This window comes from Capricornis sumatraensis, chromosome 1, assembly GCF_032405125.1.
Source record: "Capricornis sumatraensis isolate serow.1 chromosome 1, serow.2, whole genome shotgun sequence".
Taxonomy (NCBI): domain Eukaryota; kingdom Metazoa; phylum Chordata; class Mammalia; order Artiodactyla; family Bovidae; genus Capricornis; species Capricornis sumatraensis.
Window position 1 is genome coordinate 18,258,098 of NC_091069.1, and position 26,036 is coordinate 18,284,133.

Consider the following 26,036-nt stretch of genomic DNA (forward strand, 5'->3'; position numbering starts at 1 on the left):
CAAAATCTTTAAATGATAATCTAAATTTGGACTCATTTACAATGAACAAATCCTCTCACAAAAGTATTGAATGGTAAAATAGCTGACAGGATGATTCAAAATTAAACACATTCTAAATGAAGTAAGCCAAAGTAAGGTTAACAGACTTCAAACAAGTAACAATCTATAATAGAATCTATACAAAAAATGTAAGTGAAACAATGAATTAAAAAGTATAGAATATTTCAATAACAGTATAATATATTCTTCTTTCTTATAGTGACCCAGAAACCACATTTTCAAAATGATCTTATTTTTAGTGGTTCTTTTCAAAACTTTTCACATTTAATTTATTAAAAATAAATCACCTAATACAAGAATCTGACTCACTGCAAAACAAATATTAAAATTTATTCTTGAGATTTTTATCTAGCTTGAGATAACATGCAATTCCCTTATAGAAATATTTTAGTTATTATATCAGCCCCTGGAACTAAGCCATAACTCTCAATATTAAATAACATAGCCTTTTCAGATTCTTCAGCAGTCAACATAGAGACAGGCCACTTATTCACTTGATAAACTGCCCAGAAAAAGGCAGGTGAACAGTATGGCTTCCAGGGTTGGGTAAGAATCACGCTCTGTCTCCACACAGCAGTAACATACTCCACGCCCCTTGAGGGTCGGCAATTAGCAGCTCTGCCACCATGGAAAATAGGAGCTGGTTGGTATTATGCCAAGAAGTCAATATGACTTAGAGCCCACTCTTGTTACACACAGCCACAGGTTTGCTAGCAGCTCTTCTCAGAATCCCTCATAATCTACCTCACATAATCTAATAATTATGTTAACAGAAGACTATATTGTTTCTTGTGCATAAATATCATCTCCTTTAACTATATTCTTAGAAGTTCAAGAGAAAAGTGATGTGATGGTCTCCTCTAGTACCCCCGCCACATCTGGCACAGGTCAGGTGCAAGCAGAGGCTCAATAATGAATCCATAACTCCTAGTCGCTAAGATATACCGAACCAATTTTTAAACTATCTAGGTTTTCACCACTGATTTCTGATATTTTAAAATCTATCAGAGAAGGAAAACAAGTTACAGCTTAAAATATCAAAAAATTATGGCATTATTTTAAAATTTTAAAGAAAAGGTATTTTGAAAGAACAGCAATTCTTTCCACATTAGTAATTCAAATCATTTGATGTGGGAAGTACTTTATACTAAGATAACTAAAAGATATTCCTGATAGCTTTAGCCTCCTAAAATTGATGTGCATTGGCAAAAACTCCTTAAGAGCACATATTTGTAATATATAATATCTAAATTTACCAGGATAATATATTTGTTTTTCTAAGTATCATTTAGATACTGTAGGGAAAATTTTCTAGACATGTGCTTAGGAAAAAATATTCTCTCTCAAAACTAAAAATATCTCTCTACTACCAGCAGTTAAGTAGAAAAGATACTTACAGCTCCTTCTTGATCAACATCAGCTCCCATGGCCAATAAATGTTTTACACATTCTAAATGACCTTTTCGTGCAGCCCAAACCAAAGGGGTGGTTCCATACTATTAAAAGAAATAACAAATTTTAAATTATTATTGAAGATATATTAAAAGAAACTAGGCTCTCAACATGAATTTTGATAAAAATCAGAGTATTTTTTTTTAATTTTTATTTTTACTTTATTTTACAATACTGCATTGGTTTTGCCATATATTGACATGAATCCACCACAGGTGTACATGCATTCCCAAACATGAACCCCCCTCCCACCTCCCTCCCCATAACCTCTCTCTGGGTCATCCCCGTGCACCAGCCCCAAGCATGCTGTATTCTGCATCGGACATAGACTGGTGATTCGATTCTTACATGATAGTATACATGTTTCAATGCCATTCTCCCAAATCATCCCACCCTCTCCCTCTCCCTCTGAGTCCAAAAGTCACACTGAGTATTTTAGATTACAGTTTACACCAATCATAATTTTAAGCCTAGATGAATCATATTTTTCTTATTTTATTTCTCCCAAATAGATGGTTAACCACTGCATGAAATGTGTTTTAACCAACTTTAAGTTTTATAATAATTGACAATTTTTCATCATAAAGTCATACAGCCTTTAATTTCCAACACACTTTCTTTGCTTCCCATATCTTGTGACATATGAATTTAAACAATTTGACTATAGTCAAAAATAGTGACAGCTAAGTGCCAAATACAGTTCTAACTAGTTGACATAGGTTAACTTGTGTAATCCTCATCACAAGAGTAAGTACAAATCACAATATCACATTTTAAACAGATGAACAGACAGGACCCCGAGAAGCTAATTACAGGCTCGATGTCACAAAGCTACTAAGAGGTGGAGCAAAACCCATGAACCCAACAAGCCTGGCTTCAGCCTGTGCTCTTCACCACCTCCCTAGATTCGCCTCTATGCCTGACAAAATAAACATCAGGTGAGAAACGGCACTCAAAAGCACGTTCTGCTGCAACATGACTCAAAAGGCATCAGAGAATGAAAATCATTTATAAAAGCAATGCTTTACCTTTGGGGAGATTCATGTGGCAATGAAGAGACACAGGAACACTTGCAGTGACATTTAACTACATAGAAGATTGACATGAATGCTTAATGAATGCCTACTTTTTATAACAGCCTTGACTAAGAGAACTTCTGTGTACTAATGGAGGTATGGACAATGAATAAATACTGACAGTACAGAAGAAGAGGCATCCACATTGACTGGGTAAGTTAAGGAGATTTAACAGAGAAGATAACATTCCAACTGAGCCTTGAGAAAATAAACAGGAGTTCATCAGGCAGAGGAGGTAGTAACATTCTTAACAGAGGGAAAAGAATAAACAAAGACACGCACTTCACAGAAATTCATAAAAGTTCACAGAATGGTAGACCATCTTCTGCATCCAAAAGTGCAGTGTATTTGGAGAGCAATGGCAAGAAGTGAGCCTGGGAAGACAGACTGGGTCAAACTGAAAAATCTGGGCTTTGAAACCAAAGATGCTAGAAAAGCTCCCCCAAAGCAAGAAAAGAATGAGTCAACTAAACATTTCTCAAATACGTGGGCTGTGCTCAGTCACGTTCAACTCTTCTGCCAACTCCATGTACTGTAGCCCACCAGGCCCTTCTGTCCATAGAATTTTCCAGACAAGAATACTAAAGCAGGCTGCGATCTCCTCCTCCAACCTAGGGATCAAATCCGCATCTTGTGTTTCCTGTACCAGCACGCAGATTCTTTACCACTATTGCCATGTGAGAAGCCCCATTTGGGGTATTAAGGATTTTTTAAAAAGTGAATAGAACAAAATCCTGGGGAGCTTTCTGGAACTGATGGCACATGAACTGAGAGTGAAGGATGAATAGAAGTCAAAGAAGAGGAGGAGAGGGTGCTCCACACTGTGAAAGAGCACCTGCCAGGAACTCAGGAACCTGCATCGTTGACAGCTAAGCAAAGGTAGTCTGTGGGAGAGACAGCAGGAGAAAGGGAGGCAAAGACTATCTTTACGCATCATAACAGGGACTGACATCCTTAGGATTTTAAGTATGAGAGAGAAAGAACAAAACTTAAATTTTAAAGATCATCTGGGGTTTCCCTGATGACTTAGTGGCGAAGAATCCACCTGCCAGTGCAGGAGACATAGGTTCGATCCCTGGTCCAGGAAGATACCACATGCCGTGGAGCATCTACACCCGTGCACCACAGCTACTGAGCCTGTGCTCTAGAGTCCGTGCTCTACAACAAGAAAAGCCAACACAATGAGAAGTCCACACATCGCAACATAGAGTAGCCCCCACTCGCCACAACTAGAGAAAGCTCACGAGCATCAGTAAAGACTCAGCACAGTCATAAATTAATTAATTTAAAAAATTTTAAAAAGATAGTCTGGCAACAATACAGAGAAGGTAGACAGGACCCAAGACAGAAAGAAGAGCTACAACAGAAAATTTCAAATAATGAAGCTAGGGAATCAACTCTACTTTCCTGAGAATGTTGAATGTGATATAAAAGACAATGGAAAGATACTGAGTACCAATTTGGGCTTCCCTGGTGGCTCAGACAATAAAGAATCTGCCTGCAATGCAGGAGACCCAGGTTCGATCCCTGGGTAAGGAAGATCCTCTGGAGAAGGGAATGACAACTCACTCCAGTATTCTTGTCTGGAGAATCTCAGGGACAGAGGAGCCTGGCAGGCTACAGTCCATGGAGTCACAAAGAATTAGACACAACTGAGTGACTAACACTTTCAGTACCTATAGGGAACCCATCTATGAAATGTATGCCTTTATAAAATATATTAATAAATATAAACATATGACACATCAGTGCAGCCTCATGAGATCATATAAAAATCCTGGGAAGTCAGACACACAGAGTGGACACAACATGAACTGAACCTGGAAGATCCCGTTGACCTACCTTGTCAGAGCAGTTGACCTTGGCACCATTTTGCAGTAAAAGTTGCACTATATCAGCATGGCCTCTGCCTGCTGCCCAAATGATTGGGTAGACACTGTACTGCTGGGAGACAGTCAAGACAGGCAGGGAGGTAGACAAGGAGGGAGGGAAAGAAAAAGTCTTTTAGGTTGCTATCTATAGCACACAGTTTTTAAGAAGAGTAAATAACACAGGGAGCAATACAAGGTATTTTTTTAAAAAGTCAAGTCACAGACCATTAAAAACACACATAAATCTCATAATATGTAACTGAGAACTGAGATGTACTCAACCTTAAATAAATATATATGATGAACATATTTATTTTTATAAATTCAACACACTTCATGTAATTATCTAGCCAACAGGTAAGACTAAGAAGAAGAATGTAAAACCTTTCTTTATAATCCTTCTATCAACTTGAATAAAACTGATTTTTTTCCCAGCTGTATTAAGGCATAACTGACAAATAAAACTGTAAGGTACTTGAAGTGTACATGATGACTTGACATACATATGCACTGTGAAAGGAGTCCCCCCATCAATAAAATGATTACTTAATCTGCAGTCAGAGCAAGCTTCATGCAAAGCAGTAATGCATGTATTACGACCAATAACAATGTACAGAAAACTGGCCTGAGTATTTGGTAAATGTCTCTCTTCGTTAAAAGAGCTTAGGTTAAGAATGCATACCCACAGAACACAGGCAAGATGACATAAGGATTTCAAAATCTCCTTTTGAAATGTTATATAGCTGTAACTAACATTTAAGGTGCTTTTTTGTTGATAAAAATTGAGAAAAAAAGCTTAGCTTGAAAAAAAAATTCCCTTGTGTTTTGAAATCACATTGCGAATTATTTTTAGTAAGATCTAGATCATTTTATCCAATATGAAGTCCAAAGTACAACCAATCTTAAGTATTTCCTAGAAGAACTTACCACTTCTATTACAGATGAATTTTTTGTTAAAGCTTACCAGACCAGTAACACTTGGATTGGCACCATGAGAAAGCAGCAGCTCAACCACTTCAGTACGACCTTTATAACACGCCCACATAAGAGCCGTCCATCCTCCCTTCAGGGAAAAAAAAAGGGGGGGAGAGGAGGGAAATAAAACACCGGACTGTCTCCAAGGACAAAAATGTCATCAGTGAAGCTTCTTTTGTGAACGTTCTCTACAAAACCACTGTTTTATGTAATCACTACTATGTAGTTCTAAATACCCAAGCTCCCCAGGGAAATACACAATCATATCTGGACAAAGTCCAATATCTTAAGTCCAGTAATGATTACTCCAAATTATATTTTTGGAAATTGATACAGGGAACATTCACATTGGACTCTTCTAAATTTCCAAGATTTATTTTGGCTGTTTAAATATATTCCTTCAGCAAACATTCTATGTCCCAGATACTCTCCTCCTGGTGTGAGTCTAGATTTTTTCCAGAGATGGATTCCAGCCATCCCATTCAACTCCTGCATCTAAACCCATCCTATAAATTCCAGATTGGTATTGTACCTCTTGCTAAAAGAGAAGATACAAAGGCAATGATCTATAGATCATGATTTCCAGGGGCAAGCAAAGTCATTAAGTATGAATTAACGGCATGGTAACTTCCTATTTCCTAAGCTATAAAGCAACATTCTTAGTTTTAGCAGTGTTCTCTTTAGCTATCATGCAATTCAATAAAAGAGACAAATGTAAGCAAATTATACTAAGAAGTGAATGTTTTGTTTGCTTAAAAAAGAAAAGTATTTGGACCAATCCAAATTTGGATGCAAGAATATAAACCACTTAATCCTCTTGATTCTGTTTCATCATCACTAAAAGAGGTAAAATAAAATAAGTTGCTCTAACCTGAAACAGGCAAAACTATGGAAAGGGAAAACAGACAGTGGTAGCCACAGACTGGGGAGTAGGTGGAGGGGATGGTTATAAAGCAGCAGCATGAGGGTACAGTTGATGCAATGGAACTGCTCTGCACAGAGCTATGGTGGATGAATGATATCACAAACGTGTCAAAACCCACAGAACTGAACACCAGAGAGTGAATTTTACTGTATGTAATCTTTAAAAAATCAACTAGAATGTAGGAAAGACAGAATACACACTAGGATGAATTAATTATATTACAAGTATATCACACAATTACTTAGAACCTGATCCAGGTAATGGCAGAAAGCAGTATTTTGACTGAATTCTGTAATGCTACATTCAAAAAGAACTGTATACAAACACTGTATTTAGTGGCAAATCTGTTTCAGGGTATGAGTTAGAAATTCTGAAACTATTTGTTTACTAGAGTTGAACAAATAAATAAATATTCTGTGTAGATAGTGTGAGCCAGATTTCTCACAGTCAGAAGAGTGTTACAAATTAAGAAAATGGAGAAGGCTTACTGTAGACTGGGTTCACAGTTATCAACTAAGTCTTTTAATTAAAAAAACATACACCCACACACATCAACTGAGTCTCTTTATTAATATACACACACACACACACACACACAGATATACAGAATAGACATATGTAACGTGTATGCAAGAGTTATGTATTTTCTACATCTACTGAGGAGGACAAGAAGCAGAGACATCTCAGTAGCAATAAGTATACCTGACTAGATTATTGGTTTCTAAATATCACTTTTGAATATCAAGAACTAGGGCCCCTTGGGAAACTGAATGATTCCAGGAGGGAGAATCACAGAAATAAGACACGGAAAATACAAGATGAATCTGAACCTGAAGCATTTTGTAATGCAAGAAAGTGAAAATGAAAGTCGCTCAGTCGTGACTGATTCTTTGCGACACCACCGACACTATAGGCCATGGAATTCTCCAGGCCAGAACAGTGGAGTGAGTAGCCTTTCCCTTCTCCAAGGGATCTTCCCAACCCAGGGACTGAACCTAGGTCTCCCGCATTACGGACAGATTCTTTATCACTGACTGAGCCACAAGGGAAGCCCAAGAATACTAGACTGGGTAACCTATCCCTTCTCCAGCAGATCTTCCCAACCCAGGAATAGAACCAGGGTCTCTTCCATTGCAGGCGAATTCTTCACCAACTGAGCTATCAGGGAAAGCAAATGCTAAAATATATATCTACATATAGATATTTATTTAGAGAGACAGAGAGAACTCTTTTTTCATTTCAATTACTAAATGTAATGGAATTATGCAAACAGAAAAATATATTAATTCACCTGATAAACTGGTATGGTGCTTTTAATAAAATATTGGGAACTAGGTAATTCTATGAATTTCTCTTCTACTTTACATGCCAATAAGATAAGAACACTACATTTTCCTCCTGCCTGTCAGGTATCCATCCTTTGCCTAGGTTACTGACATCATCACCTTCTCTCCCTAAACTTTTATAGCGATGTACTTCCATTTCTTTTCAGCAAAAGGAAGGATACAAATAGTTCTGTATCTTTCTATAAAAATAAGTATACCAATACCTTCACTGAGTTTTAGAATAAGTATAATACTGTAGAAGCAAGAACACTGTGTAAATTATATTGTACAGTATAATATTAAATGAAAGGTGGTAGAATGCTGAAGTTTCTTAAAAATTCAGACCACCTGTACTTCATAAAGCATCATCAGCAAAATAATACGTTTTATCAAGGCAGTTCAATTTCAACATTTTGTAGAGTAAGAAGCCTTCACGATCCTTTTCTTCACCTTTATGCTTTAGGTACATGCTAAGATCAAACAAGAGCTAAGATGATTAAGAATCAGATCTTGAGAATCTTGTAATGTGTACAGATGGCATATCTAAACAGTTGTATTTTTAAAATAAACTTACATTATTCTGAATACCATAATTTTAATCAGTGAAAATATTTTCAAAACTATACTATGTCTCTCTTAAAGTTCTCCTTAAAGAAAACAATTCTCTCATTGATACATTATAAAGAGTAATGTGTTGTCTTAACAATATTTGAGAATTTTAAACTGAAATAAACAGAAAACGTGATTAAGAGTATTCTAAGGAGGTACATTATATCACCTGGGTTTTAAAGCATTCTTGAGGGGAGAAATATCAATAACCTCACATATGCAGATGACACCACCCTTAAGGCAGAAAGTGAAGAGGAACTAAAAAGCTTCTTGATGAAAGTGAAAGAGGAGAGTGAAAAAGTTGGCTTAAAGCTCAACATTCAGAAAAGGAAGATCATGGCATCTGGTCCCATCACTTCATGGGAAATAGATGGGGGAAACAGTGGAAACAGTGTCAAACTTTATTTTTCTGGGCTCCAAAATCACTGCAGATGGTGACTGCAGCCATGAAATTAAAAGACGCTCACTCTTTGGAAGGAAAGTTTTGACCAACTTAGATAGCATATTCAAAAGCAAAGACATTACTTTGCCAACAAAGGTCAATCTACTCAAGGCTATGGTTTTTCCAGTGGTCATGTATGGATGCGAGAGTTGTACTATAAAGGAAGCTGAGTGCCGAAGAATTGATGCTTTTGAACTGTGGTGTTGGAGAACTCTTGAGAGTCCCTTGGACTGCAAGGAGATCCAGCCAGTCCATCCTAAAGGAGATCAGTCCTGATTGCTCATTGAAAGGACTGATGTTGAAGCTGAAATTCCAATATTTTGGCCACCTCATGCGAAGAGCTGACTCATTGGAAAAGACCCTGATGCTGGAAAAGATTGAGGGCAGGAGGAGAAGGAGACGACAGAGGATGAGATGGCTGGATGGCATCACGGACTCGATGGAAGTGAGTTTGAGTGAATTCCGGGAGTTGGTGATGAACAGGGAGTCCTCAGTTCAGTTCAGTTGCTCAGTCATGTCCGACTCTTTGCGACCCCATGAATCGCAGCACGCCAGGCCTCCCTGTCCATCACCAACTCCCGGAGTTCACTCAGACTCACATCCATCGAGTCAGTGATGCCATCCAGCCATCTCATCCTCTGTTATCCCCTTCTCCTCTTGCCCCCAATCCCTCCCAGCATCAGAGTCTTTTCCAATGAGTCAATTCTTCACAGAAGTGGCCAAAGTACTGGAATTTCAGCTTCAGCATCATTCCCTCCAAAGAAATCCCAGGGCTGATCTCCTTCAGGATGGACTGGTTGGATCTCCTTGCAGTCCAAGGGATTCTCAAGAGTCTTCTCCAACACCACAGTTCAAAAGCATCAATTCTTTGGCGCTCAGCTTTCTTCCCAGTCCAACTCTCACATCCATACATGACCACTGGAAAAACCATAGCCTTGACTAGACAGACCTTTGTTGGCAAAGTAATGTCTCTGCTTTTCAATATGCTATCTAGGTTGGTCATAACTTTTCTTCTGAGGAGTAAGTGTCTTTTAATTTCATGGCTGCAGTCTGGCATGCTGCAATTCATAGGTCGCAAAGAGTCGGACATGACTGAGTGACTGAACTGAACTGAACTGAGGGTCATTTCAATGCCTAACCCTAAAAACAATGTCACCTGACACACAAAAATACAAGACTTCACAAATATCTATTACTGTTACTGAGACTGCAGCTGATTGACAACTGTAAAGTGAGTCCGTACCATGTCCCGGTGCTCCAAGCTGGCCCCGCACTTGAGCAGCTCATCCACAATGTGCAGGTGCCCTTCTTTTGAGGCTGATATAAGCGCTGTCCAGTTATCCTAAAACATACAGACACAAATGTTATCATTTCAAAACAAATAACATTCCAAAGTCAGTTAAATTTGAATTTACATACAGATGATCACACCAAATTGGCATGATCTGACACACTCTAAGCTACTCTGAAATAACACTGAAGCATAAGCTCTGTTAAGAATTTATCTAAAAAAAAGAGAATTTATCTCTCTACCTATTGACTATAATGATGTAGAAATGGCTTTACAACTCTTTTCAGTCTTTTCACTGGACTTTTAATCACTGTGTTTTTTAAAAAGGAGAAAAAATAAGTACCAAAACCTCAAAGTTAATCCATGTGGCTACAACCACTATTATAAACTGAAATTCAACAGCCTGTAATCAAATAAAAAAGCATACTTACAAACTATTAAACTAAAACCATCCCATGTGATGTGTTCAGAAACTAAGTGATAAAGCCTTTATTTTTTAAAGGCTGCAATTATCCTATCCTTTTATTCACGTGTACTGTCATTTAATTTAAATGATTGTTGAATTACAATCATCAATTTAGTATCATCAATTTGAATTATAAAGACAAACAGAAAAACAGATATGGCTATGTGACCCTGAAAAATAATTCCTCAAAAACAGAGAAGTAAGCCTCTCGAATAGTGATTTATCCTTCACAAATGGTATCAGAAGGGACCACATCTTTCTGGCTTATCCTAGGTAATGATGTTTATAATAGTAAGATACCACTATGGGGACTTACTTAGCAGTTTGACTCTTACACGGATTCTAGGCAGGCATTTAATTTTGAGTGTGTGTATATCTGTGCATGCTTAGTCACTCAGTCGTGTCCAGCTCCTTCCAATGCTATGGTCTGTAGCCCACCTGGCTCCTCTGTACATGGGATTTTTCAGGTAAGAATACTGGAGTGGCTACATGTGTTGCTTATTCAGTGAGTGCTATCTATACATTAAAAAATACACGAAGAGCTAAGACTTCTCAATGAAGGTAAAAATTCCTCTCCTATATTACCCTTTCTAAAAACTCAAGTTAGCATATTACTGAGCACTGGTGATACACAGCAGAAGTACAATCTGTAATCTATTACTTCTGAATCACTTTGTAAAACCAAGCAGCAAAGTTAAAGAAACGAAAAAGGCAAATGAGTAAGTCAATATATACCAAATCTTCCAGATTGCAATTAGCGCCATTCTTAATTAATTCTTTCACTATTTCCAGATTGCCTTGTTCAGCAGCTATCATCAATGGAGTCTGGCCACACTAGAGACGGAAGAGACACGGAGAACATTCAGGATGCTGCGTGTTAATTGAAACACCAGTTAAATATACCACCCATACATTTCCATGATGTTAAGCTCTATTTACAGCACTTAATTTAGAAACACCTCTGAATTCAACTTTTCAGCTTACAAATAATATGAAAGTCAAAGAGAAAATGCTTTTTTTCCCCTTACAATAGCATTCGTAATCTGTTTTGGGCACTGCAATTTTATTCAAAATAAGCAACATGTGTAGTACTAGGCACTGAAAAGCAATTTCCACAATAATCTCAGAATATCTATGGCAACCAAATCCTCTAACAATACAGCTAGAATATGATACACAATGTAGTTTTGCTGTGCGTATAAGATGTTTTTATCAGGACCAGAGGGAGAAAAGTAAAACAGTAAAAACAATACAGGTGCTGCAATATCATGGAGTTTTCTGAAGCCTTCCCTTATAACCTTAACTCATTACACTAAAGTTCCTACTAGCTACAGCAGCGCTGTCCAGCCTGTCCCCAGAATGAGTCACAGCAGTTAAGAGATGGGCTCCCGAACCTTTAGACTGTGGGGCAGGGCCTGGACAGGTGGATCCTGGGACAGGTTCCCTCCAGCTGTCAGCTTCGTCTATCCCAAGTCCGGGACCCACACGATCATTTTCTGTACATGCCATGACATGAAACAGACCAGAAGCTCAGGGCTAGCAGTGACAGTACTAAAGGTGCCAAAACATACCAAGGTGTAAGGAAAAAAATTTCACCAAAACCGAAGTTCCATTCGACAGATTAAGCACCTACTTACTGAATGTATATCAATGTGCAGGAAAACATCAGTAATTTTTTTAAATGCTAATTTGACAATATTCCACTGCTTAAAATCCTTAATGGTTTCCTAGACTCTTCTGGGTAAGAACTGAAGTCCCCACATGGCCTGCAGTCCATTAAAGTCTACCTTGAAACCTAAGCCAGGCCATTTCCTCCTTGCACCTGGGCCCTCAAACTGTATGCAAGCTCTTTCACACCTCTAGATCCCTCTACCCGACCCAATTAACTATTTCCCACCTGGCATCTCTTGGGTCAAACACCAACCCAGCAGGGAAGCCTTGCTAACCCACTCTGATGTTGTGTACCATGCTAATCCTTGTTTGTACTTACACTTTTATTTGCATGATAAACAACTATTATTGTTTTTCCTCTAAAGGCCCTAAACTCCCTGAGGGTGGGAAGCATGATTGTTTTGTTGAATACTGAAACTCCCCCGTAAGGCACAGTGACTGCCACACAGGTGTTCACGTATTTGTAAATGAGTAAATGAGTGAGCAAAGTACAGAAGAATTTATAAATCTACCAATGGCAACATATGAACAAGCAAATAATCCTAGTAACAACACATGCTACTGTAAGAATACAAGTATAGAGAAACAGAAAGACTGAGTTAAGGTACACAAGTAAATCGAGTTACAGACAGACACTCATATAATGATGGATGCTAAATTACAAGTGGTAGTCACATGTCATTCAACCAGAGTCACTAGAGAATGAGACATTATGCATAAGTAGATTTTCCAGGTGAAAAGTTTATCCTTTAAATATTATATTTTATTATAACTTTATGATAACCGTTTTTTTCTTAAAGTAATGTGCACATTGCTACTTGTTAAACAGATTAACTTAAACATTATGTTTATGACTCTGAGTCATAACTACCGACATCAATCATTATACCAGGCTTGCCTCTGTCAGCGCTAATGTCTCTGACTTCCTTTCTACAGCATGTTTCTGCCTTCTAATTAACTGGGATAAAAAAATTCATTGGTATAATATATAAATTAAAGCCAACCAGGTGACTCTATGGCCCTAAGGATATAGAATGATCTCTGTTCATTTCCAAGGCAAACCAGTCAATAACGCGGTAAACCAAGTCTATGCCCCAACCCGTAACGCTGAAGAAGCTGAAGTTGAACAGCTCTATGAAGACCTACAAGACCTTTTAGAACTAACAACCAAAAAAGATATCCTTTTCATTATAGGGGACTGGAATGCAAAAGTAGGAAGTTAAGAAACACCTGGAGTAATAGGCAAATTTGGCCTTGGAGTACAGAATGAAGCAGGGCAAAGGCTAGTTGAATTTTGCCAAGAGAACGCACTGGTCATAGCAAACACCCTCTACCAACAACACAAGAGAAGACTCTACACATGGACAAACCAGATGGTCAACACTGAAATCAGACTGATTATATTCTTTGCAGCCAAAGATGGAGAAGCTCTATACAGTCAGGAAAAACAAGACTGGAGGCTGACTGTGGCTCAGATCATGAACTCCTTATTACAAAATTCAGATGTAAATTGAAGAAAGTAGGGGAAACCACTAGATCATTCAGGTTATCATGTAAATCAAATCCCTTATGATTATACAGTAGAAGTGAGAAATAGATTTAAGGGACTAGATCTGATAAGAGTGCCTGATGAATTATGGACGGAGGTTCATGACATTGTACAGGAGACAGGGATCAAGACCATCCTGAAGAAAAGGAAATGCAAAAAGGCGAAATGGCTGTCTGAGGAGGCCTTACAAATAGATGTGAAAAGAAGAGAAACGAAAAGCAAAGGAGAAAAGGAAAGATATAACCATTTGAATGCAGAGTTCCCAAGAATAGCAAGGAGAGATAAGAAAGCCTTCCTCAGTGATCAATGCAAAGAAATAGAGGAAAACAACAGAATGGGAAAGACTACATATCTCTTCAAGAAAATTAGAGATACCAAGGGAATATTTTGTGCAAAGATGGGCTCAATAAAGGACAGAAATGGTATGGACCTAACAGAAGCAGAATGTATTAAGAAGAGGTGGCAAGAATACACAGAACTATACAAAAAAGATCTTCGTGACCCAGATAATCAGAATAGTGTGATCACTCACCTAGAGCCAGACATCCTGGAATGTGAAGTCAAGTGGGCCTTAGAAAGCATCATTATGAACAAAGCTAGTGGAGGTGATGGAATTCCAGTTGAGTTATTTCAAATCCTAAAAGATCATGCTGTGAAAGTGCTGCACTCAGTATGTCAGCAAATTTGGAAATCTCAGCAGTGGCCACAGGACTGGAAAAGGTCAGTTTTCATTCCAATCCCAAAGAAAGGTAATGCCAAAGAATGTTCAAACTACCGCACAAATGCACTCATCTCACACAATAGTAAAGTAATGCCCAAAATTCTCCAAGCCAGGCTTCAGCAATATGTGAACCGTGAACTTCCAGATATTCAAGCTGGTTTTAGAAAAGGCAGAGGAACCAGAGATCAAATTGGCAACATCCGCTGGAACATGGAAAAAGCAAGAGAGTTCCAGAAAAACATCTATTTCTGCTTTATTGACTATGCCAAAGCCTTTGATTGTGTGGATCACAATAAACTGTGAGAAATTCTGAAAGAGATGGGAATACCAGACCACCTGACCTGCCTCTTGAGAAACCTGTATGCAGGTCAGGAAGCAACAGTTAGAACTGCACATGGAACAACAGACTGGTTCCAAACAGAAAAAGGAGTACGTCAAGGCTGCATATTGTCTTCCTGCTTATTTAACTTGTATGCAGAGTACATCATGAGAAAAGCTGTGCTGGAGGAAGCACACGCTGGAATCAAGACTGCCAGGAGAAATATCAATCACCTCAGATATGCAGATGACACCACCCTTATGGCAGAAAGTGAAGAGGAACTAAAAAGCCTCCTGATGAAAGTGAAAGAGGAGAGTGAAAAATCTGGCTTAAACTCAACATTCAGAAAAGGAAGATCATGGCATCTGGTCCCATCACTTCATGGCAAACAGATGGGGAAACAGTGGCTGACTTTATTTTGGGGGGCTCCAAAAATCACTGCAGATGGTGACTGCAGCCATGAAATTAAAAGACGCTTACTCCTTGGAAGGAAAGTTGTGACCAATCTAGACAGCGTATTAAAAAGCAGAGACATTACTTTGCCAACAAAGGTCCATCTAGTCAAGGCTATGGTTTTTCCAGTAGTCATGTATGGATATGAGAGTTGGACTGTGAAGAAAGCTGAGTGCCGAAGAATTGATGCTTTTGAACTGTAGTGTTGGAGAAGACTCTTGAGAGTCCCTTGGACTGCAAGGAGATCCAACCAGTCCATCCTAAAGATGAGTCCTGGGTGTTCGTTGGAAGGACTGATGTTGAAACTGAAACTCCAATACTTTGACCACCTGATGCAAAAAGCTGACTCTTGAAAAGACCCTGATGCTAGGAAAGATTGAGGGCAGCAGGAGAAGGGGATGACAGAGGATGATGGTTGGATGGCATCACCAACTCAATGGACGTGAGTTTCGGTAAACTCCAGGAGTTGGTAATAGACAAGGAGGCCTGGTGTGCTGCAGTTCATGGGGTCACAAAGAGTCAGACACAACTGAGCGACTGAGCTGAACTGAAGGATATAGGACTTGCATATCAGTTTTCAAAACTGCAAATCCAAACACTTGGGTGCTTTCTGTTCACCTTCTGTGGTCACAGGCACATTTCAGACAGTTCGCAAAGAAAGGTGCTTTTTGAGTATGAGGGAAAAAATAAATTAGATGTGTATTAAAAAACCATAATACAAAAAAAAGTTGGTATAAACGTGATTAACTATAAACAAGCTAAATGAGACTTGAATAGTCATAAATTTCTCTTGCAGAAACTACCATTTGTCTACCCAATATCTAGAGCGACAGGATTTTGTTGGGGGTGGCAGTCTGCTCAGCAAAAAAACCTACATTTTTCAGCCTTACTTGCAGTTGGAAACCATCCATGCTACCACTCTAGTGAGATCTCCCGGCAAAGCCTGGTAATTAGACCAACTCAGCTGGCTTGTGCCCTTTTCCTTCTTGCCTGATATGTGGACACAATGCTGCAGTTGTATCAGAACAATTGATGGGAATAACTGGCACCCAATGGAGTGACCAGAAGGGCAGAAGGAGCCTGGGAAGATATCCTGAGACCTTGGAATGGCTCCTCCAGCTTGTCATTACATGAGAAAAGTAAGACCTTAATTTGATTAAGCCACTATTTGAGGAGCTATTATATGAACTCAAAAGCAATCTTTAACCTTCTGTAGCTTCACTATCCAAATAAATAAGTGATTCTCAGGAAAGGCTGCCATAAATTAATCCAAAAAGACAGAATAATATTTACCTTGTAAGTTGTGCCTTATCACAGAACATATTTATTCTGTTAGTTCTGGCTTAATCCATCTAGTAACTACAGTTGTAGAGATAGTGACTTAGAAACAAACTGTCATGACAACTGGATTCTTTTACTTCAATGTGAATCACTAAAAGCCCCTTCCCTACCTAACCCGCTACACACATCTCAGCAAATCTCAAGTCCATTTCTTTCCCAAAAAATATAGGATCACATAACTCATAGAACCCCTATACTACTGGTAAGAACCTCAAACCAAAACACACCAAAACAAAACACTGCCATTCCAGCTGAAGTTCCCCACAGCATGTACCATGTTTTATCTCAGCTTCTGAGAAGCTACCATGCAAAAACATTGCCTATCCAGCATCTTTTTGGTCTTCCCAGTTCCTAGGTAGCCCCACTTGTATTCAGGTATGCTGTGCTGTGTTGTGCTCGGTTGCTCAGTCATGTCCGACTCTCTGCGACCCAATGGACTGTATGTATGTAGCCCGCCAGGCTCCTCTGGCCAGGGGGATTCTCCAGGCAAGAATACTGGAGTGGGGCGCCATGCCCTCCTCTAGGGGATCTTTCCAATCCAGGGATCGAACCCAGGTCTCCCACATTGCAAGGAGATTCTTTACTGTCTTAGCCACCTTTCTGGACCTAAATAACTATTGCTCTTTAAAGCGGTGGCATTCTGAGGATAGCTACTTCTTCCAATAATAATAGTGAAAGTAAAACATTTTTAAATTCTCCTTTGAACTTTCCTTCAGGGTCTCTACTTGCAAGCACGTGACAAAATTCATCTCTTGAACTTAAGAGTCCCATTTCACTTTCTTTAACAAAAGAATAACGTTCAACCTCAACACTATACCCTATCAAGAAGAGATGAGAGTGACTTTTTGCTCTTTTCAAAAATAAAGTTAAATTAAAGCCCTTCACTACTCTACAAAAGGCAAAGACTTGCCATCATAGAGAATATTCATACAAAGGGCAAAGACTTGCCATCATTGACAATATTCAGAGGCCAAGAATTTTATCTAGTTTACAAATAAAGTAGAAAGGAAAGAAGGGAGAAAACTGGTATTTACTAATTGCAACCGATTATACGCTAAGGATGGCAACAGGCAATTTCCCCCACATTATTTTCTTTTACTGATAACATTTAAGAAACCTTTAGAAAACTGATAACCAAACACATTAAATGAGGTAATTAAGTACTTCACTTTTTAAAAGTGAGAAAGAAGGAAAGTCTAAGTAACTCTTTAGAATTCTATAAAAATTAAATTTTATCAGAAGCTGTAGAAGCAAAATGCTAAAACACACACAAAAAAAGGCCTTGAAAAAGTTACTTTCTCTATAACCTTCACACTGAGCCATAATTTAACAATGCCAGGTTGCTTCAAAGTATTATTTTAAAACTCCAATTTTAACTGACATAATACTATACTAGAGGTAAATATCATAAAACTCCTTAAATGTTACTACATGCCTGATAACATGTTACGTTTTTTACCAAATACACTTCATTCTTTGTGTGAGTAAGATCAATACAATTTTGTGCTTATTGTATATTATTTTTCTCCTTCCAAGTGAAGCTCAGAGAAGGCAATGGCACCCCACTCCAGTACTCTTGCCTGGAAGATCCCATGGATGGAGGAGCCTCGTGGGCTGCAGTCCATGGGGTCGCTAAGAGTTGGATACGACTGAGCGACTTCACTTTCACTTTTCACTTTCGTGCACTGGAGAAGGAAATGGCAACCCACTCCAGTGTTCTTGCCTGGAGAATCCCAGGGACGGCGGAGCCTGGTGGGCTGCCGTCTATGGGGTCGCACAGAGTCGGACACGACTGAAGCGACTTAGCAGTAGCAGCAGCAAGTAAAGCTATTTTCTCAATATTCCCAAAGAAAGTATCTATGAGGTAAAGCTGAATCTTTTTAAACTATCATTTTATTATTTCAAATATATTAATTAATGCCAATAGAATGACTATTTCCATAAGCAGCTCTTTTAAAACAATGAACAATCTCCAATTATAAATTTTAATCTCATTTATGTGTTAACATAATGCATAACTGTTAACTATGCATAATCATAGAAGGGAATAATGATGTAAACTAACCAAAAGACAGTTTGTGCAATATACAAACACTGAAAATACAGACATCATCATTAAATTAACTTATTCTGAAGACTCAAAGGAAGACAAAAGGGCATAAACAAATCATAGCCTGTTTGATGTTAGAACAGCATTTAATGTGGATTTCACCAGGAAGTATCTTCAGGTGGAATCTGAGAGATTAAGTAGTTTATTTGTAAGTTGAGATAAATAAGTATAATTCTTTACAGAACTGCTATGCAAATTAAATGAGCTAAGTATATAGAACATTACCATATTTACATAAATACTGAATAAAACATGAGTTATCATAATTGTATTACTCTAATAAAATTTTTATACCATGATTTTTCAATGACAGCTAGTATTTAATAAAATTAGGTACTCTGTCAATAATAATAACGTAATAACTGTTGATTCAGTAGCTTTGAAAACATTTATAATATTTGCATACCCATGTTCATGCAGCACTATCCACAACAGCCAAGGAAAGGAAACAATCTGAATGTCTATCAGTGGATAAATGTATAAACACAACATGGTATCTGCATATGAAAGTGAAAGTCACTCAGTCATGTCCAACTCTTTGCAACCCCATAGACTATACAGTTCATGGACTTCTCTAAGCCAGACTATAGGAAAGGGTAGCCCTTCCCTTCTCCAGAGGATCTTCCCAACCCAGGGACTGAACCCAGGTCTTCTGCATTGCAGGCAGATTCTTTACAAACTGAGCTATCAGGGAAGTCCTTCTACATATAATGGAATAGTATTCAGCTTTAATATGGAAGGAAATCATGTCACACACTCCAACATGGATGAACCAACATGTCATTTAGGATGTTATACTAAATGAAATAAGTGAAAGTCACTCAGCCGTGTCCAACTCTTTGGGACCCCACGGACTATACAGTCCATGGACTTCTCAGGCCAGAATACTGGAGTGGATAGACTTTCTGTTCTCCAGGGGATCTTCCCAACCCAGGGATCGAACCTAGGCCTCCCACTTTGCAGACGGATTCTTTACCAGCTGAGCCACAAGGGAAGCCCAAGAATACTGAAGTGTGTAGCCTATCTCTTCTCCCCCGGATCTTCCCAACCTAGGAATCGAACCAGGGTCTCCTGCACTGCAAGAGGATTCTTTACCAACTGAGCTATGAGGGAAGCTCAATCACAAAAAGACAAACACTGTACAGTTCCACTTATATTCAGTGCCTAGAGTAGTCAAATTCATGGAGATAGAAAGTATAACAGTGGTTACCAGGGGCTGGGGTGGGGGGAACAGGCAACTGTATAATGGTTATGGAGTTTCAGATTTGAAAAAATTCTGGAGATATTTCACAACAATGTGAATCACTTAATACTACTAAACACTACTGAACAGTACACTATGGTTAAGACAGTAAATTTTACTTTTTCCCTACTGTAAAAAAAAAAACATAAAGAAAATCCTGCAGGTTTAACACATAAGTCACATATATACATACATATACATTTCTATAAAAATAAAATCAGTCCTTATTCATCTTATTCACAGGCAAACAAAAATTATACTGTATTGAAACTATAGTTCCAATAAAAAGAATTATTTTTCTCAAGTTTTATAAAATGTACATACTTTGCCACTTAAAAAACTCATACAAAAAGTTTATTAGTCCCTAAAATGTTGCAGCTCAGCTGTTCATGATAAAATTACCATTTTATCTGCTAGGATTGTTGAACAGAAATATCTAATACAAGTTAATGAAAACAATAAATATTTACTCCCCAATCTTAGTAAACAGAACACACAACCTATTTAGCTGTCTCTTAAAGATGCAGGTCTTTAAAACCCCAAGCTGGGTATAATAAACAACTAAGGAAGACAGCTGAGGCTCCAATAAAGAAAATATTTCAAAAAGCCCTAATAGTGTCTGGTTAATCTATTTTTTCTGGTTCATCTTTTATAAAAAGATTGCGATTAGAAGCCCTTCTAAAGTTTTCTAGAAATACTTTTGATTTTGGTAGTAATTCTTGAATCATTTCTGAATAGTGATTATTCTATCTGGAAAAAAAAGTCAACCACAATTCTTGATCATAAATTTAAATCATTAATTCAATGTTCAGTCATTTATAGAACTTCAGATGTATTTCAAAGGTCCAGAATTCAAAGTACTTTTAACTGTGAGAAGTTATGTCAATATTACTGAGGGTGAGAACTATGTATTTCTTACTTACCTTTACCCTTTTACCACAGTGCCTTGCACCTACTTAGTAGGTAGTCCACAAACATTTGTAAGAAGAATTAAACTTTAGAATCTTGGTCTTACCTCATTTCTCTCATCAACATCTTTGCATTTTTCAAGAAGAGCTTTCAAAGCAGGGATGTTTTCTTCTTCTACATAATTTATTACACTCTGTGATATTAGAACTGACATTTTCACAGAAAGATATAGTTTTCTTTACTCCAATACCTGTTAAAGCAGATTAGACAAAATACATGTAATTTGAGATTGGGGAAAAAAAGATACTACTAACTATATCTTTCCTAACCTTAGGCTTGTACAAATACACCTCCACAGGCAGGAATTAAAACAAGGCCCCAAAGCTCAGCTGTCAAAATGTGCAACCCCCTCTTCCCAAGACTCAAACTCATCTCGCTCTTAACTCATTATTGTTGCTCAGTCACTAAGCTGTGTCCAACTCTGAAACCCCATGAACTGCAGCACACCAGGCTTCCCTGCCTTAACTCATTCACACCCCCAAACCCACCCCTCATCACCCACAAACAAGAGAAAGCACTACACTGTTCCCCCTGCTATATAATCCCAATCAGTAAATGGCCACTCCAGCTCCATCCTTCTAAGGCCAAAACCTTGGAATTATGAATGACTCATCACCTCCTCTTACACCCTACATTCAATCTAAGAGCAAACCTTTTGGTTCTACTTATAAAATATATTTCACATCTGATTCCCACTTACCACCTCCATCACAACCACCTTGGCCCAGTCACTGTGACCTCTCACCTAGATCCCAACTGCTCTCCCTACCTCCCTTTTTGCCTTCCTGATGGTCTGTCCTCCACAAGGCAACCATAGATATCTTTTGAAAATGTAGGCTGGGCCAGAGCCTCTTAAATCATCATATTCATCAGAATCACCTGGAGAGCTTGTGAAACAGACGCCTGGGCCCTTCCCTTGGAGATTCTGACAAGTAGGTCCAGATGCAGCCCCGGCACCTTTAACAAGCTCCCAGGTGATGCTACCACTGTGGTTGCTGACTGAAGAACCACACCTTGAGCAGTACTGAGTCAGATTCCATCCTTTCTTGCTCAAAGTCCTCCAGTGGCTTCCTAGAGCCCTCAAGGTAAAAATCGAATGTCTGACCTTGGCCTAGATGACTTTAAGTGACAGGGTGTTAACATTGCTGACCTCATCTCCTACCCCTCTCCCTCACTACATCACTGCTTGAACACGCCAAACACTGTGCCATGTCCAGGCCTCTGGCTAGCTTTTCTGCCTAAATTCCTCCTCCACCAGACCTGCACACATAGGCCTCTCCCACATGAAATTAATATGAATATAATTACAGAGACCATGTGCACCCTAACTTTTAATTTTACACCTGGTGAATCTGGTTAAGGCATGAAAGAGAATTCTTTGTACTATTCTTATCAGTTGACTGTAAGTTTGCAATTACTTTGTAAACACACATACACACACACACACATATGCCTGACAAAGTCCTTATTTGGATCAAGGATTTTTCTCAGCACAAAATCCCACAAGACTAGAATGAGTAAAGAAAAGTAGTAACAGACATTGACCAATTATTAAAAAAAATTGAAAATCTTAGATTTTCAAATCTTGTTACCTCCCCAGTCCATTATGTGGATTGCATGTATATCACTTTAAGACACATAAAACTTAACAGTCATCAATCATAGATAGTGACTAAGATTAAGACTTCAGACATACATTCCTTCAGACTAAGATTAAGCAGAAAATGGTAATTAAATTTTTCTATAAAAGCAACTTAGAAATTGAAGCTGCATCCCTTAAGCTATCAGAAAGATACTCTAAACAAATCTAGTAAGGAAAGATGATCTTTGTTATATAACTGAGAAAATGCATGCAATTCTACACTGCTGTAATTGAGTAACAGTCCGATCTAACAGTAGTCTGCTGAAAGGCTATAATCTGCAATGCACTATGCTTCAGGTTATCACTGGTAAGTTGAACAATACACTATTCCTGCCCTACAGAGTCTCAGCGCTCTTTAAAGTACTAGAGGAGAAAAGGGGTATTGGGGGAACAAACAGCCAAAATAAAATTGGTAAAATATTGATAACTGTTGGACCTGGGGGATGGGTACGTAAGGGTTCATTAGGTCAGGGGTCCCTCACCCGCATACTGGGGCCTGTTGGGAACCAGGCCACACAGCAGGAGGTAAGCGAAGGAAGCTTCATCTGTACTTGAGGCCACTCCCCAGCACTGGTATTACCACTTGAGCTCCATCTCCGTCAGATCAGGAGGGGCATCAGATTCTCACAGGAGCATGAACCCTACTGTGAACCGTGCTCACAAGGGATCTAGGCTGTGGGCTCCCCATGAGAATCATCCCGAAACCGTCCACCACCCCCTGGGTCCGTGGAAAATCTGTCTTCCATGAAACTGGTCCCTGGTGCCAAAAAGGTTGGGGAGCACTGCATTAGATGCTACTCTGCTTTGTGTATTGGGAGGGGGGGGCGGATACTAGGGCAGACCTTACTGATCGTTGAATATTACATGCCTGAAATCTGGCAATCTCTGAATTCATCCACCCGTCGCTTCTTTACTGTTAAATTTCTTAATAGGAGCAACTTCACAAGTCTCACCTTCACAAATTCAGAAGTACCTAAAACAGTTTCTTGTGCATATGAAGAGAACTGATAAATGTTGTCTGAACTGAATTTGATCAAGTCACATCACATTTTATTAACTGAACAGGACAAAACCATTTGCCACAGCTAACAGTTATAAAATGACTCCCATCAGCCAGACTTCTAACAAATCAAGAGTTTGATCGCAAGTGCACCCATAAATCAGATGATGTTCTTGGAAGGGCCCCATCCCTCCCTCAGAGGTTTCTTTCATCTCTGCTTTCCCTCTTAAATGAATCCTTTACACAGGTTCTATTCTCACCTATCTCAAAACACACACACACAAATCCTTTAAACAGGTTCTATTCTCACCTATCTCAAATACACACTATTCTCACCTATCTCAAAACAGACACAAACACCCCCATTCTCCACATGAGCGCACACGTGCACACACACACAGACACAACCATTCTCCATATGAGAGCATCCTCTGCACTTGTCACTCAGAAATTAACTGTCAGCTTCAAACCATTCTCCCCTTCACCTTTAGAAAACCAGGATCTTCCCCTTCTCCGGGCAAATTCATTTGCCCAACTCATCCCACCACCCCCACCCCCACCGCCTCCGCCCAGGGACAGCCTAGAGGTCTCAATTTCAAAGTCCCTTCCCCCAGGGAGGTTTCCCTCACCACCCACCCTCCTCCCAGACCAGCTTAGGGCCTACTCTCTCCCTCCTTTCTCTACTACCATCAGCCATATCCAGGTATGAGCATATGAGGACATGTGACTGTTCAAAAAGATAAGCTTAGCCAATCAGATTCCTCTCTCTAAACCTGGAAATTAGAAACCAGATACCCAGTCATTACAGGCCAAGAACAAAATGTTACAGTTTTGAGGCAGCCAGGCAGCAGAGAGAAGAATCAACAGGTATGAACTGAGAAAAAGACTTCTCCAGAGAAAACAAATGAGGCCGCTGAGGGAGCTACAGAAGGTGGGAGCTGCTTTAGATCCCAATTTCTTGCTGATTCTCAGTCAGTCCTATAAATTACCTTTTCCCTGAGGTAAAAGAGTATATCTCTGTTCCCTGCCTTCTAAACAGCCCTGACTAACACAGTAACAGAGAAATTGACAAAGAACTTGAGCAAAAGCAGGGAAGAGGGGGATGGACACTCACATGATCCCAGGAAAAGCTTCCCCCAGTAGGATGTGCTGCCTGGAATCAGAACCCTAGAGACAGTCAGCGAACCACCAAAACAGCCTACAGGAGAGAGGACAGGCAGTAGGGATGGAGAAATGAGAGACAGGAACTTGAATAGGATAAAATCCCCCATACTGGACCCTTAAGACCTACCAAAATATCTAGAACAAAGATTCTGGATGTAGAAATTTTAAAAATTATGTGATTGGAAATGAAAGCCCAGGTCAAAGATGACTAGATACCAAACACCAGTGATGGGAAGATGGTGGTCCCATTAACAAAAAGCAAAATCAGGAGAAAGTTTCAGGACTTTCCTCTGCTTGGTTACTGCCCCCTCCTTCCCCACCACCCTTGTTAGATGAACAAGACCAGGCTGAATGTGAGGTGCTCCAAAAAATCTCAATTGGAGAATCCACCTAGGATTCAGTTCAGTCACTCGATCGTGTCTCACTCTTTGCAACCCATGAATTGCAGCACGCCAGGCCTCCCTGTCCATCACCAACTCCCGGAATTCACTCAGGCTCACGTCCATTGAGTTGGTGATGCTATCCAGCCATCTCATCCTCTGTCATCCCCTTCTCCTCCTGCCCCCAATCCCTCCCAGCATCAGAGTCTTTTCCAATGAGTCAACTCTTCACATGAGGTGGCCAAAGTAATGGAGTTTCAGCTTTAGCATCATCCCTTCCAAAGAACACTCAGTACTGATCTCCTTTAGAAGGGACTGGTTGGATCTCCTTGCAGTCAGATTAGGAAAAACAAATCTGGAAATCACTCAGAGTGTAAAACAAAGGTTCTCAAACTTGTATGCAAAGTTGCTGGGGAAGCTTGCCAATATACAGATTCCTTGGGCTTTTCCTCCAGTAGATCTGGGGCCCAGAAACTGACATTTTAACAAGCACCGCAAAATGATTCTGATGAAGGTTTCCATGCTGGTAAAGCTAGAGAACAAAGAACACAACCTTGCCGCCGTATTTCTCAACCTTGGCTCTGCATCAGATCACCTCAGGAGCTTAAAAAAAAATTTAGACGTCTCACCCTCAGTGTCTTCCAAGTTGAGGCACTGACAAAACGCATTAGAATTACCCGTCGGAAGGTAGAGATGGGGGGTAGGAATTCTGAGCCACACCCCAGGTCTGCTGAATGGGAATTCTGAGGGTAAGGCTAAGAAAGCCACATTTTTAACCGGTGCCCCTAGCGGCTACCAAAGACGGATCCATAGTTATTAATAAAAGAGGTTTAAATAATAATAGGTTTAAACCTTTATATGTGTCAAAACAATCTGAAAGAAAACTAACCGAACGTCAGTGGCTGAGAAAGAAGTCGCTTCGTTATAAACAAATCATGGAAGCATCGTAATCAATGGCTCGCTGATACTTAGCTGAAATAAC

At 39.3% G+C, this 26,036-nt stretch overlaps 1 protein-coding gene across 1 annotated transcript in view; it reads right to left on the reverse strand.

Moving 5' to 3' along the window:
- KIDINS220 (kinase D interacting substrate 220) overlaps positions 1-26,036 on the reverse strand; it is a 91,221-nt gene that overhangs the window by 64,460 nt on the left and 725 nt on the right. The window contains exons 2-7 of the mRNA XM_068980382.1: positions 20,915-21,058; positions 11,228-11,326; positions 9,979-10,077; positions 5,424-5,522; positions 4,431-4,532; positions 1,458-1,556 (exon numbers count right to left, since the gene is read on the reverse strand). Coding sequence (XP_068836483.1) covers positions 1,458-1,556; positions 4,431-4,532; positions 5,424-5,522; positions 9,979-10,077; positions 11,228-11,326; positions 20,915-21,022 — 606 coding nt within the window. The 5' untranslated portion in view covers positions 21,023-21,058. The remainder of the gene's footprint in view (positions 1-1,457; positions 1,557-4,430; positions 4,533-5,423; positions 5,523-9,978; positions 10,078-11,227; positions 11,327-20,914; positions 21,059-26,036) is intronic.